General features: G+C 39.9%; 1 protein-coding gene and 1 long non-coding RNA gene across 8 annotated transcripts; both read left to right on the forward strand.

The window, feature by feature from the left end:
- Positions 1-771: 771 nt before the first annotated feature.
- epn1 (epsin 1) lies at positions 772-15,306 on the forward strand. Of its 7 annotated transcripts, none has more exons than XM_036005939.1 (13): positions 772-971; positions 4,488-4,649; positions 4,973-5,074; positions 5,447-5,605; positions 5,872-6,000; positions 6,347-6,476; positions 6,608-6,765; positions 6,951-7,022; positions 8,313-8,396; positions 10,287-10,566; positions 11,206-11,370; positions 11,614-11,856; positions 13,357-15,306. In XM_036005939.1, exons 3-13 carry the CDS (start codon positions 5,006-5,008, stop codon positions 13,821-13,823), a joined length of 1,956 nt encoding a protein of 651 aa, XP_035861832.1. In that variant the 5' UTR covers positions 772-971; positions 4,488-4,649; positions 4,973-5,005; the 3' UTR covers positions 13,824-15,306. The 7 variants fall into 7 exon arrangements, with proteins under 7 accessions (XP_035861832.1, XP_035861835.1, XP_035861838.1 ...); XM_036005942.1 differs by having other exon boundaries at positions 6,347-6,467; positions 13,357-13,823; XM_036005940.1 differs by lacking the exon at positions 772-971 and adding an exon at positions 2,834-2,853 and having other exon boundaries at positions 13,357-13,823.
- On the forward strand, positions 7,029-7,872 carry LOC116049686. Its single transcript, XR_004104886.2, has 2 exons — positions 7,029-7,572; positions 7,643-7,872. It is a non-coding gene; the product is annotated as an uncharacterized LOC116049686 (long non-coding RNA).
- Positions 15,307-15,583: the final 277 nt, after the last annotated feature.

The following is a 15,583-nucleotide window of genomic DNA, read 5'->3' on the forward strand; positions in this document are numbered from 1 at the left end:
GAGCCACCAACAAGAAGACTTTTGTTTAGTCATATGAGAGTCTCTGTGGAAATACTTATGATGTGTTTATAACTATTCATGCAAAAAGAAAGTTTTGTAACATCCAGCTTCATTGCCTAAATGGCAAACATGAATAAAAAAAATTGCCCTGTCTGTGTGGGTATGGGTAGGAAAACTGTATGGCCGATATATATATATATATATATATATATATATATATTTAAGTCATACAACCTACACAAATTGTTGGTCATGATTATGATGACGGTAACAATGGTAGTGATAATGTCTCATTTTGACTTTGGACACCATTTTCACATAAAGTTTAGATTAAAAACCTATATCATAATGAACCACATGCATTGGGTTATCTCCACTAAATAAATAATGAAATAGAGGAAGGCCATTTTTTTGGCTTTGAATATGGAATACATAAAAATAATAGTTTGAAAAATAAAATTCATTAAGACATAAATACGTTTTAAGTTATAGAAGTATTAGTTATCTCACTGTTTATCACCCCTTTCAATGATGTCTCTGTATAATTTTCTTCTCTGCTTCTTACATGGCATGGGTGTATGCCCAATCAATGTTATCATTTTACCTCTGATAGGTCTGTCTGTAAGTATACAAAACGATATTTAAAGAAATACAAAAAAGCATGAAAGAGGATGTTATTTCTTTCCCCTAGACAGTGGGTGGTATTTGAACAATATTTTAATTAGGCCAGACAATCAATCAAAGGGCACGTCCCTGTCTCTCTTTTGAAGGCTTTAAACATTAACAATACGTGGTTTGGTATATATTTTCATTTGATACTTTAACTTTGGCTGTTAAAAAGTCAATTAATTATTCATGAGTCTTCTACTACCATCCCAGGAAAACAAAGCTACAGGGGGTGCGGTTTTTCCTGTAGTCGAGAACGGAAGCGGAAATTCGGCCATCTCCTCGTACATTCAAGCTACAGCAGGGTCAGTACACACTTGATTAGAATTTTTATTGTGGTGGGTCGTCAGTATTTCTTGGCATTTTGGCTTGTGATTTAAACGTATATATTCAACATTGTCCCGAAGCCGGACGTGTCCTTGATAAAGCTTGTACAGTTTAGCAGTTCTGTTACGAACTAGCTAGCTAACTAGCAGCAGCTAGATGGCTAACTGCTAGCTGGCTAATCTTTCCTAGCAACAGCAAGTGATTCCTTTTATCAGTCAAACTGGCAGGTAACATTAACGTTCAGTTCTATTTTGTCTATTCAGTGTTGTGAAAAGAATATCACCTTTAATTTTACGTTTGTCTGTCAAGTCGTACCTAGCTACACCCTTCTGCCCTCCTGTTTATACTTTACCCAGACTTCACCCAAGCCCTGGTGTCAAAGTGCTAGCCAACTGTTTCGATTAGCGTGCTTCGGTGAGAATGGGAGAGTTTGCCTTCTAAATGGCTAATGTAAGATGACAGTACCAGGTGACAGTAAACGTTTGTTGGCCAATTAGCTTTAGTAATTGCTCGTAAACTTTTCATTCTCATTATACAGTCTTTGTGACACATATATGCTCTTCGTAACACTGTTGTATAACGTTAATATAGCTAAGTACCCATTAACTCTGTGTCTGGACACTACGCTGTGTTTGTAACACACAACGGTTCTGGTTAGCTAGCATAACGTCAGTTGACTATTTGATTGCTTAACGTTACATTAGCTAGTTAGCTAACTTGGTAGACAGGAATAGCTGCAGTTGTCTGAATGGGTTGTTAACGTTGTCTGTGTGCCGGGAAATGGGTGTGGGAACTTCTTCCTGGGGCTGTGCAACGTCAACTGCATGCAAGTGACAGGAGGAATAAGTTAGCTTAAGTTTAATGACAACTCTTCGTCATGTGTGTTGGTACTCAATCACTTGCCTACAACAGGTCATTGCTAGCTATCTGTGTGCTGATCTCTGTCTGTCATAGTAGACGATAAAGTGATTGTGTGTGTTTAGAGCAGCAGACTTTAAACATAGTTAATGAAACCTTTTTCTCAAAGTGTCAGAGATTGTGGAGATATGGACAACCTAAGATACAAAGGGCGTGTTATGTCCCTTATCAAAGATTAGATGGTGGGTCTGAACTTTGGTACAGAGCTTCAGTAGTCTCTGAACTGGCTTCTGCAATAGATGCCTTATGTTCAGTTATGCAACATGGTCTCATATTTGTCTGATCTACAATCTAAACACTGACATGCTATTTGTGTCAGGTTTATTTAAAACACCTAAATACTATATAGAAAAGTTGTGTCTTTAAGTTTAAGTTAAGTTTGTAAGTTTAGGACAATGTACATTAATCAACATTTCTGTAAATGCGCCAGTGTTAGCCAGTCGGCTAATTTTCAACTGTAGTCCTAATTACCTAGCATGCATGTCTTTTAATAGCATATTTGCTATATCACTGGTTTACCAAAGTATATTTAAAACCTGAATAGATGGTCATGTCCAAATGCATATATTCTCTTAAAAAATGTATACTTATTAAGTTAATTTATTTAATTGTGAGTGTTGAAAACAGTCTATGGGAATAGAGCAAGTTAGAGTTTATTTAAGACTGTAAAAAAAAAAAGAGCTAAAGTACATTATTCTTAACATTGCTTAAACAAGAAGAAAAAAAAACACATACAAGTTTAAAATGAATTTTAACCAATTGCACATTTCCATCCCCATCAGAATACGTTGTGTAGAGGTCAGTCTGTGTACTTTCCTTTGTCACTGTTAAGCCTTGAGTGCAGTATGCGGAAAGGTCTGCTCAAGGCCGGGGAATGGGAAGAGCAGCACAATTTCTTGGTTGCCTACTAGTGCCTGGTTGGAGGGAATATTCATGCAGTGGGTGGGTTGAATTTATTATCTTCTTTAACAAAAAGATTATGCCTTCCACCCTTTGGTCCTTGAGAGATGGCAGTTGAGGGAGTGGCCGAGCACTGTGTTGACTTTAAAGATGATCTTAAATCCCCTTTCTTAAACTTCTCCCTTTTTCCATTAAGTGCATTTAAAGAGAATAATATGTCCATCGCACCCAATGGTATAATTAGCATTTAGTCTTATAAATAGGCAGGTTAAGGTTAGCTCTTAAAAACATTCTTTGAGAGCTTTTAAATATACTGACAACGCAATTATGTCTGTAGGTGAAAGTAAGTATAGGGCTTCTAAAAGTCAGTTTCAGAAAGTTTTCGGTTATTGCCCACCTATGTTGCTGTGTGACATGGGCCGATGGGGGCATGTATTTGGTGAGAAAATGCAGATTGTGGCAGTGAAAGGATGCATCTGGTCAGCAACAATGTTTCAGCCTGCTATGTAAGCAATCAAATACAAACAATGCTCAGTAGGTTCGGAGGGATCCAGTATTGTGCCACAAAATCATTGTCCACATGCCATTACACCAGCAGCAGCAGACAGGATGTTTATGTCAAATTCAGACCCAGCTACCAGTGTGGAATAACATAAACCATAATTTATTGCACCAGACAATGTTTCTTTCTGCTTGTCAATCACCCACTTTTTGCTGATAGCATGCTCACTCTACACTCAACCTATTGTTTATAGCTGATAGGAGTGAACCATTGTTGTTCACTCCTGTATGTTACTTCAAGGCTGTATGTTCTAAGATCGAGCCCTTGCACGTCGTGTCTTATTAAGTTCATATTTGCATACCACCTGTTAGCTTAAAAATTCTTGCTTTGCTGTTATGACCTCTTTTTTTTTTTTAATGTTGGAGTGTTTTTAGTAATTAATTCTAGTTAAACTCTCAAACTACTGGATGTTCCAGTCTGGTAATATGAGTTTAAGAAAACTTTTTAAAAGTGTAATCAATCTGATGATAAGGAATATTATTACCTAAAAAAATAAGTAAATAGGTTATTCTGTTGCAGGCATTACATTACAAATTTTGACAATATTTATTTAGTACTGCTGTTGCACAGCTCTACCCTGATAGAAGGATAGACATTGCCTGAATGATTTTAAAATGTGAAAGCAATTATTGACTGGCCTATGAACAAGTTAGAAATATGTACTTGATCATATGAACCAAGTGTTCTTTTCCTAAAACATGCAGCTTCATGTGAATCCTACTGATACAATTTAGGTTGGTCAACTGACGTTATTATTATTATTTTTTTTAAATACATTTTTTTCTCCCCCTTCTTTGTCTTATTGGTTCAGGAATAGTCTCTGCATACTACCCGCTTATTCTTAAGAGAATAAACCGACTTTATGACTTGACTTTGATAAGTATGATGGAGTATTAACTAATATGTTGTATCTCTGGATGTTAGCCCTGTGTGGATCAGCAACAAGTCCTGTGATTTTGTTGCTGAATATCTGTTGTGTCTTTATTTTGCAATGGTAACTTTGGAATTAGAGCTAGCATAAAGTTTAGCTTGTTCTTGTCTGTTTGTTGTGATGTATTAATCTCTCAGTGAGTATGGGTTCTTTTTTAATGTTTATCTCAATCTTGCTCCATAGTTTTCGTCTCCCTGTGCCTGAGGTTTCGCGACCCAATGTTGCCACGGGAAGAAACAGACAAACTGAGACATAGCACTCCATGAATGAGTGGCTCACCAGCCAGAAAACACAAAAATATACCAAGAGGAGAGAGCCTTATTCTGCATCATTCTTGTGTAACAGGTGTGCATGGTGCTGTCTCTCTTCCTCTGTTGATACCAGCAGTGGCATGATTTAAGATTGATCTCTGGTATAGACACCATCTTTCACAGTCCAAATTGTTCTTGTCAAGGTCTTTCACTCTTTCATCCAGACTCCTGTACTTGCATACATCTTTTCCAGTCTTTTTAACTCTATCTTCGTGCACTCTTTTTTTTAGTTGTATTGAGTCTTTTAATTATCATTTTTAGTTTGTCTTTGTTTGAAATAACAATGTTCTTCGTCCCGTCGCTGTTTATTTTGCATTAATTATATTTTACAATCCTTCTTCTCCATCTGCTGTTCAGATTGCAACAGAACTCGACGGCCAGACCGTTGCCATGTCGACCTCATCGCTACGGCGACAAGTAAAGAACATCGTCCACAACTATTCAGAGGCTGAAATCAAGGTTGTGTGTTCCTCTGCTTCTCTTCTTTTTCATATTTTTTTTTTTTAACACCCGCATCCCCCATATGTCCACGGCTTAAATGTAGTCCATGTATCTCTGCAGCACATATGACATAATGTAGTTGATGATAATCTCTTTGAAGCAACCTCCTCACTATTTCCCCTTGTTATACAAAATATGAGCTAATCTAATCATAGTATCTGTTCATTGGTTTGTCTCTCTCTGGCTTGTGCCTTGATTGAGTTTGCATTGCTACTCAGAACACTGTGGACCATTAAATTGTCACAATGTATTGGCCTAAAATTATGCTTATCATGGACAGTTTGGATGGAGGATATATTTAAGTTTGTCCCTTGCTGTGTTGTTATACAGGTTAGAGAGGCGACATCCAATGACCCATGGGGCCCCAGCAGCTCTCTGATGTCAGAGATTGCTGATCTGACCTACAATGTTGTGGCCTTTTCGGAAATCATGAGCATGGTGTGGAAGCGCCTCAATGACCATGGCAAGAACTGGAGACATGTGTACAAGGTTTGTATTTGTGTTGAAGTCGGGAATAATTGTTGTGTAACACTATACCTCTCAATGAGGATGCGGAATGATGTAACTTATATAAGTGTCTTATATCTCAATGTACTGCTCACTACAGAGTAAACTATTAGGTGTTTATTGCACAGGTGTAGTCAGTGTGTGTGTGTGTGTGTGTGTGTGTGTGTGTGCGTGTGCGTGTGCATGCGTCCTCACTATCCAGACCTTTTCTACAGTTGGTCATTGGTTGTGATTTATATTTTCACCAGGCTATGACTCTTATGGAGTACCTGATCAAGACGGGTTCAGAACGTGTTGCCCAACAGTGCCGAGAGAACATATACGCAGTCCAGACCCTCAAGGATTTTCAGTACATAGACAGGGACGGCAAAGACCAGGTACACAAACACACCATGCCCACAGAGCTGCATAGAAAGTTGAAGTGATTAGCAAGTAAGGTCCACCTTTATGGAATGCAGGCCCTCTTTGTCAAACATGCTGCTTGTGTATCATTCAAGGACATTTTACAATGACTTTCAGACCTCTTGTGCAAACAAAGCCAGCCAATAAAGTTTTTATGGGTTGTTGATAACTGAAACTGTGGGAAATTAACAAGCTGTTACAATAAGGTGTACAGTGTAATATCAGCATTAGTAATTATATTAGTTTATGGAATATTTAACATTAAAAAAGTACACATAATTTGCAGCATGTAATTCTGTGCTCATACCTGTATGTTTCCAGGGGGTGAATGTGCGAGAGAAAGCCAAACAGCTGGTGACACTGCTGAAAGATGAAGAGAGACTAAGAGAGGAGAGGATCCACGCCCTCAAAACCAAAGAAAAGATGGCACAGACCTCCAGTGGTGAGATGGGTACTTAAAAAGCTCAAAGTTACAGTATTACACTCCGAAGAAGGGTGGGCATAAAGGGCCTTTAGCAATGAGTAGCTGCTAACCTAAGACAAGCTCTCATCCATGCATATGCTTATTTGTTTCTGCTCCAGCCTCCTCAGCTCCCTCAGCACCCAGCCTGGGGGGGAGCCTGTCAGTGGGCTCCCACTCTGGAGGGGCAGACCCTGAGCAGGCCTGGCCACAGAGCACTGGAGAGGAAGATCTGCAGCTCCAGCTGGCTTTGGCCATGAGTAAAGAAGAGGCAGAGCAGGTAACACAAAGCAGCATATTCAAGGCAGGCACAGCTACGTTACTGCTCTCTAAGATAAGGGTTAAAGCATAACTATTACTACTACAGCTAAGTTTGCAGTTTGTATCCACAGAGGGATATTATTGATATTATTCACTACATACACCTAGTTTTGCTTTCACAATGTAACGCCTGACCTCCCCCAGACTAGCAAGGACCCTCTGGAGGACGCAGAGCTCCGCTATGCAATTACACTCAGCAAAGAGATGCAACAAAAGGTCAGGGGCAGAGAGTGTGCCCAGCTGACTGGCCACCCACTCATCAACTCTGTCTTTCCGTTAATTGGGATTTCTCAAACACACATCAAGTATTGATCAATCAAGAAAATGAATTTATGCTCATATTTGTCATGTGCCATTTTCCTCAAGATACAAATTTGCATCAGACTGCAGTAATTTGGTTGAGATAATTTAGTTTGCTGCAGCGTGTCCATTTCTATTATGGTGCTTGCACTCATGAAAAGTCTGCAAAGTAGGCGCTTTTCAAATCCTTGTCAAAAGTGAGCACCCAAAGAATTGATTAACTCTAATTTGATTGTTGAATTTGCATGGCATTGTCAAATATTTATCATAACTGACTACATTAAACACTGAGTGGTTTGTAAGCATTGATTATTCTTTCCTCCGTGTCTACCTCTCTGATAGCATGCTTTGAACTGTAGTCTTGATTTGAAATGCACTTTTTTCCTTACATGTTACAGCTCCTGCTGTTGTAACTTCCTTGTACTGTGTTCACTGAGTGCAAAACGTGTTTGCCTATTGTATAAAGGTGGTTAGAGTCCAACACCTACTGTGCCACTTCACTGGTTAAGTCTATAAACTAATGTAGGTCTTTAAAGGATAATGCCATTGTTATTGTTGCTTAGTGGCCCCAAGCATAAAGACTGGCTGAGTTCTATAGCAGAGACGGCCTGTTTCCTCATGGGTTAGTCGGTGTTTCGCTGTTTAATACTCCTATTTTTATAAAGAGGTAGGACAAAGGGTGGCATTAGGTGGGAATGTCCTGGTTCAATCTGCAAGATCTGTATCAGGGGTGATCTAGGCCTTTTTTTCTTCTTTTTTTTTTAAATTGATTGATATTGGTTATAAAAGCCCCAGTTAATTTAATTTTTTATTGTAACTTTTTTCTGCTCCAGGTAGGCTAGATGATAAAGCGACTCAACTGCGCTTATCCAATAGACTGGTACCTATTTATTTATTTTTTATATCCAGCAGTTTATTTATTTTCTGTGTGAAACAAGCATTCATTTTATTTGATCGTGTTTTGTCGTAATACTGTGAGAATCAGACAAAATTGCAAACTCTTACAAATAATGCAGGGATTGGTAGATGTACCTTATTTTTCTGTTGACTATAGATAATGATTAAAGGTCAGGTGTTCAGTTTCCACTCCCATCGATTCAGATGTTAATTGTGGAATTGTAAACTGGTCCTAAATCTGTACCTGTGGTGTGCTTTCCGAGGTTGTGTGTCTCAGGTTGCTGACATCACAGTGTGTGTGATTGGCAGGAAGAGCGACTGCGCAGAGGTGATGACCTGAGACTGCAGATGGCCATTGAGGAGAGCAGGAGGGAGAAGACTAAGCCTGAGGATGTATGTGTGAAATGTATCTGTATATCTCTCACTCTCCTGGCATAAGCTTCTATATTTTGTCTCTAAATCTGATAAAATCAGCCACATGAGAGATCAAATCATTAAGACGTTTCGAAAAGCAGTGGTAAAGATAGCATGTTCAGTTGAATAAACAACATGCTTTCTTTACTAGTGTAGGAGAGCACAGTCCATTTGTGTATGTGACAGTAAACATCTGTGTACAAAGTGCAGAATAGAGAGGCGGAGTCCCTCCCCTTCCGGTGGACCTCATGGGACCTTAATTCAGAAAAAATATGAACGAGAGTCAATGGAGAGATAATCATTTTTTGATCCCGTTTGAATTGAGTCATGGATTACAAATATGATGTTCGTCAATTTAAAAGATAATTTTTCAACCGAAGAAAGTCTCAGTTAGCCGTAGGTTTGTCATATGACCACTTAGTTTTGTGTGAAACCTCTCAGTAAACTACATTTCTCGTCTCACACAATTTACGTCACCTAGCTTGATGCTCAACTTGCTTGCTAGCTAGCTAGCTTAGCTCTGTTCCACAACACGTGTAATGTTATAGTACCTGATGTGTTTTATCCAGGTAAGTGTTTTCAGCAGATAAGTAAAAGAACAAGCAAGATCCTCTGCTCATTTGAGTAACGTTACATCTCTGGTACAATACAGAGACATCGTAGCTTCAGCGAGACGTCATCCATGTGACATTGAAGTGTGTAGTCTTTCTAATTACAGTCTTATACTTCAACAGTTTAACAATAAACTGAGACTTTCTTCGGTTGAAAAATTATCTTTTAAATTGACGAACATCATATTTGTAATCCATGACTCAATTCAAACGGGATAAAAAAATAATTATTATCTCTCCATTGACTCTCGTTCATATTTTTTCGAAAGATAGGTCCCATTGGCCGGAAGTAGAAGGACGTGATTTCGTCTCTCTATACAAAAATAGAAATTGTGTTGCAGTTTTATTAAGTTACATTGACACTGCGCAAGGTAATAAAAATTGATTGTGAGAAGTTCAATCTGATTTTTTTCACCATCAATTTGATGTAGAGTCATGTAAAAAAAATTAGGACACCCATGCTAAAGTTGACTAAAAAGAGGAATAAAAAAAAAATCATCTTTTGGAAATTGATCTTAATGCCTTAATTAAAAAAATGAGGAAAAATCCAATCTTTAAGGACACCAATTTTGGCCTTCCTGATAAAGGCCAAAATCCTGATAAAGTTCCCTTGGCCTTTGGAATTAAAATAGCCCCACATCATCACATACCCTTCACCATACCTAGAGACTGGCATGGGGTACTTTCCATAAAATCATCTCTCAATGCAAATCAAACCAGCTATTAGGCTAACTGAAATAAAACCATGCCAATCTCTAGGTATGGTGAACGGTATGTGATGATGTGGGGCTATTTTAATTCCAAAGGCCAAGGGAACTTTATCAGGATTGAAAGTATCCTGGATCCATGAAATAACTGGCCTTTAAAAATTTAACATAGGAGTGTGTATACTTATGCCCCCTGTATTTTAAGGAAGAACATTTATTTATTTACGATACATTATTCATTCACAAAGAAAATTGGTGTCCTTAAAGATTGGATTTTTCCTCATTTTTTTAATTAAGGCATTAAGATCAATTTCCTAAAGATGATTTTTTGTATTCCTCTTTTTAGTCAACTTTAGCATGGGTGTCCTTGTTTACATGACTGTATATGTCTGGTCTGCAATTCCTTGTTTCCTTCTACTTCTCGTTTCTGTGAATGTCCTCTTATCACAACAGCATCATCTAACCTCAGCTTTGTGCGCTGAATGTGTCCTTCATTTTCTTTCCCTGAATACAGTTAAGAACATTAATCCATAATATATTCTCTTGCACAGGGCGCTCTGATGGAGCTGGGTGCCGTGGACCCCTGGGGAGCCCCTGCTGCAGCCACTGTGGGCTCTGCCGGCCCCTCACCTCCACCCACAGTTCCTGCCCCTGCTGCCTCAGGTCCGTGGGGCGCAGCCCCAACAGACCCATGGGGTGTAGCGTCACCCACATCTCCTACAAGCTCTGACCCCTGGGGTGGGGGAGCCCCACCCAATATAGCCCCTCCTCCAGACCCCTGGGGAGAGACGTCCAACAGAGTTAACAACGTCGACCCCTGGGGGAGCTCCGGTAAGCAACTACAGCTACAACACTGGTCACGTATTAACTCTGTAGCCAGCCAGGTTGATGGGAATGTACTCATCGCTGAGTATCGAAAGAGAAGCGTGTCCTGCTCTGTGGATGAAAGAGGATGTGAAGGCCTCTCAACCTTTACTCCTCTTCACTCCACAGTCCATTTCCTGTCTTCATTACAACCCTGTCACATTTTCTGTCATGTCACCATGCTGTCATATCTTCTCATACACTTACGTGCTTTCAGTTTGAAATGAGGAAAGCAAGCATGCTAAATCCATTCTCCCTCTGTGTCTAAACCAGGGATTTTTATCCTCTTGTTTCTACTCAGGACTGACTGTGGCTGTGTCTCAACCAGAGCTGTCTCTTCTCTTACCCTTTTGTGCCTTTTTAATGTATGGGTTAGCTGCTTATTATCTCTCCTTTACCTCCACGGAGCTTCTTATATTAAATAGGTGAAAGTAATATGGTGGACAGCTACCTGTCCTCACCTTCCAAGTTAGTGGGACTGCAGAGGTCAAGGAGAGAAACACCAGTGTTGGAACCCAGCCCAGCTTCCTGCTCCCTCCTTTTTGTGGATTGTACCTGTAAGGTGTTACGTTAACCCTCCCCTGCGTCTCCTCCCCTCCCCTGTAGCTGTGACCCCCCCCAGTGTCGATCCCTGGGGCCCCTCAGTGCCACCCAGCACGTCCTCCTCCGGGGGGCCAGTAGACCCCTGGGCAAGGGACGGGCCTGTCCCTGCCTCTGACCCTATCACCTCTGACATCTGGAGTGGCACCGCCAAACACACAAATGGCACAGGTATATTCACACTTAAAGCTACACGGACTCACAAACACTGAGGTACTAGTACGCACTTTTAAAGGGATTTTCATAGTTTACACACAGATTTTTAATTGCATGCACAGAACAGTTGTCTTGTCCTACATTTCATCCTCCTCTAGTATCTGTGGTAATGCAATTCTATATTGTGTTTTTATTATAATGAAAGTTTTTTTTGTATTCTGATTTACTGTTTCCATTCCTCCTTCATTTCCTCCTCAGGAGACCCAGAGCGACGAGGGTCCCCAGCAACAGGTTGTGACAGTACAGGCTCACCGGTGCCCTTTGACCTGTCATCTCTTGGTTCTTCACTTCCTGTTCGTAAGACTCCGGAGTCCTTCCTTGGCCCCAACGCTGCGCTGGTGGATCTTGATTCCCTGGTGTCGTCTAAACCCAAACCCAAACAGCCACCGCCTCCTTCTATCTCTTCCTCTTCAGCACACAACCCCTTCCTCCAGAACACCGGTTAGTTACAGCTATTGTGTGAGCTGTGTGTAGCCTCAGAAGAGAGAAGTAACCACACTTCTAAAAGGTTAACTACTGTTTTTTTTTTTCAACTTGCACCCTATGTTTTTGTGTCTAAGTGGCTGATGGGAACAACAATCTTTGACATTGGTCCAGTATTAAGCTAGGCCGCTGCAGTTGGCAGCGGCAAAACAAGCTACAATGTAAGTTAATAGTGCAAATGGGTAGCTTATATTTACAGTATGTTCACAAAAGTGCTTGTTTTTGCCACTTACAGGCTCAGATTAATATTTTAAGTGTCTGACAACATTATGGAAAGGATTTCTAAGGAGGTCAACCTTTCTGTTAAAGAGTAAGATCCTTTTTTTAAACATAAAAACATCCGTGAAATTGTGTTCGCTAAAGCCACCAGACTCCATGTAAATAAACAGTAATTTTCATCATAAAATACACTTCATTCAAAGTCGACAGAAACAAAATAAAACTATGAAAAGCCGTTTTGGGTCGCCTTTCCACTTTTCCAACCATCACAACTCTAGTTTTGGTTGAAATAACACATAGTTTATCGATTTACATGTGAAAATATGTTGGCTCTTACACACTAAAAGTATTGTTTTTTTAAATTGGAGTCTGGTGGGTTTAGCGACCTCAGAGCCGTTTCCTGTTAAACAGAAGGGTCTTAAAGATGTTTTAAAAATGCCTATCTCTTTAGGGATTCTTTCTATAATGTTGTCAGTTAATAATTTAATGCTTAATAATCCGAGCCTTTCAGTGGCAAAAACAGCACTTTTAGTGGACCAAATAGACAGTGAACATTTGCCCCATAGGGGTTACATTGCAGCCTGGTCTGTGGCTGCCGGTTACAGTGTTCACGCTTATTACTGGACCAATTTCAAAGATTGTTGTACCTATCAGTCTCTTACACACAAAAACATAGGAAAATAGGGTCTAGGTTGAAAAAAAGGTAGTTACCCTTTAAGCTCAGTATAACTTTTGTAGACAGACAAACAGGTTTACCCCTGGGAAGTATTTTGCATTTTTAGGTAGAGCCATGTCGGTCCACACAAAGTTTTAAGATGCCAACATCAGCTGTGTTCCTATTCACAATAAAATACAGCTTGCCAAAAAAGCCATTTGATTAGTATTTAGTATCGAGAATTTGGATGGAACGATTTTGGTTCTTCTGAACACCCCAGATCAAAAGCAAACAATTGGCTACCTAACAACCCTGTTGGAGACAAACAGAACTAAAGCTTTTCTGGGTTAGGGTTAGGACTGTAAATGCAACTATTAAATACAAACAATACAAGGTAGGCTGTACAAGGAACCTTTTAAAAGCAAGACGTTAGTGTAAAGCTGATCCTCTAGGGAAAGAGCAATGACTTGATATCGTTCAGGAAATGTATTCAATGAAAAAGTCAACCTATCTTTTGAGGGTTGAAGGAATCATATTGTAATATTGAAATGCTGTATTGTCTAACTGTCACCTCTGACCCTCAGGCTCATCTCCTGTTCCTGGCATGGCAGTGACTCCAGGCAGCACCATTTCCAGTAGGGGGGTTTCTCCAATACCTGCCTCCTCCAACCCTTTCGGCGTCGCTCCATCCATGACCTCCATCTCACCTCAGCCCTCATCACTTGGCCTGAGCGGCCTCCGCTCCAGTCCTGTGCCTCCCAATCCCATGCTGGGCATGGTGCAACCAGGAATGGGCATGGGGCCAATGAGTGTGGGTATGGGGGCTCCAGGAATGGGCCTGGGCATGATGCAGGTCAGTCCTATGGGCATGCCCTACGGCGGGCTCTCACCTATGGCACCCCCAGGCTCGGCTCTGTTGGGGCCCGGAGGCGCAGCACCTCCTCAGCTGATTTTGGGTGGGCCCACTGGAACAGGAGGAGTGATGGGGGCAGGAGGGTCAGTGGGAGGCGGAGGAACGACGGGAGCGAGCACCAACCCTTTTCTTCTTTGAAGAAGTGTCACCACTACTTTGCTCTTATGTTTCAACCTCCTCTGTCGTACCTGCTGCCCCCCTTCATTCCCCCCCCCCCCCCCAAACACAATTTGTGTCCAAAAAGAAAAAAATGTGTACATCTCTATATTTAAAGAAAAAAAAAAAAAAAATCAGAAATTATGTTTATCCTTCAAAAGCATTACTTCATTTCAGAATAATTTTCCACATTTAGTTCCTTTCATTTCAGTATGCTTGTTTGTGGGCGGGAAATAGAGATCTATTTATTTTGTTTTAGTCCTGTTCTGTTCTGTATCGTTCTTCTGTTGTGTTTTTTTCAGTCTTGTCTTGAGGTGAAGGTAAGTCTGTGAGGCCAGGATGCTTTTTCAGTAGTGTCACTCTACTCTATTGTAATAGTACTGCACTGAGAGAGAGATGGAGGGAGAGGGGACATAGCCACTAACAAACTGAATAGAAAAACTGTTGTACCTGCCTCTTCCTCTTCTCTCCCTCTAGAATGAAGACAAACACTGAATCACTGAAATGAAACAAGTGCATGAAGGATGATTTTTAATGAACTCCAGACTGAGATAAGGACTGAAAACCCTGCATTAACATTTCAGGCACAATGTGGTCAAATTGTTTCAACTATTTCACTTTTAATTTAATGTTAAATGTAATTTATTTTTTTCCATTTTTTGGGAACAAATAAACAAGGAAAATCACACGATGATGCCATTTAAATCAAATGCTTATTTTTTTCCCACCTTCCTTACTATTGTAGAAAACTAAAGAGAGCTCTAACATCTGTGGTCTGATGGGAAAAAAATATGGGATGTTTGTTGAGTGTGTGTGTTTGCAGCAATGTGCGAATGAGAATATGAATGCTCATTTGTGAGTATGCAATAGTTTCTGTGTATATGTATCAATATCTGTCTCCATTTCTTTGTGTCCGAACTTATTTTAGTGACTCAGAAAGGACGAAATGACATCCATTATTTTTGTTTTTAAAAATTGTCACTTGTATTAATACTATGTAATGTTGGGATTTCAAATGAGGTATTATAAGGGTCACTCATTTTTCTGCCAATCATATTTCACACTTTATTTTTTTGTTAATCAGAAGCATTAGATTTTTTTCCAATCGCACATTTTATATGGGATCCCTGGTGTCCAGGTGGCCCAGAGCACCACTCTCCACCTGTTTCATCCCTCTTTCCTTCAGGGAGGGAGAGTACTGATGCTTCGATAAAAAATAAAAGACAATTATTTCAATGAATGAATGAAAGGAAGAAAACAACCTGGGGCTTGACAACATGCTTCATGCTGTTCTTTTAATTTAGTTTGATGAATTTATTGTTATTTTATATCAACAAGAAAAAAAATATCTCTTTTATCAGGTAAGGTTGAATTTTGTGTGGTGATGACTGTGAACATTCACATTTGAAAAGTAAAATGGAAAAAAAATCAAAAGGAATTTATGAAATAAAACAAAAACACAGGATGTTTGGCTTGTTTCATGCTTGCTCTGTAGTTAAAGTGCTCATATAATGCTTTTTGGCTTTTCCCCTTTCCTTTATTGTGTTATATATCTTTTTGTGCACGTTATAAGTTTACAAAGTGAAAAAACACAAAGTCCACCCCAAAGGGACTTACCATCTCCAACAGAAAACACTGTTCACAAACTGCTCCAAACAGCTCTATTGTAGTCCAGCCTTTACTTCCGTGACAAACATGCCTCACTTTGTAACACACGTTATAGAGAGACAAAGTCACGCCCT

This window comes from Sander lucioperca, chromosome 10, assembly GCF_008315115.2.
Source record: "Sander lucioperca isolate FBNREF2018 chromosome 10, SLUC_FBN_1.2, whole genome shotgun sequence".
NCBI classification, from domain to species: domain Eukaryota; kingdom Metazoa; phylum Chordata; class Actinopteri; order Perciformes; family Percidae; genus Sander; species Sander lucioperca.

Coding starts and splice junctions, on each gene's coding strand:
- epn1 (XM_036005939.1), top strand. CDS start 5,006: ATGTCGACCTCATCGCTACGGCGACAAGTAAAGAACATCGTCCACAAC. Junction 10,567..11,205: donor CGACCCCTGGGGGAGCTCCG/GTAAGCAACTAC, acceptor CCTCCCCTGTAG/CTGTGACCCCCCCCAGTGTC. Junction 11,371..11,613: donor CAAACACACAAATGGCACAG/GTATATTCACAC, acceptor TTTCCTCCTCAG/GAGACCCAGAGCGACGAGGG.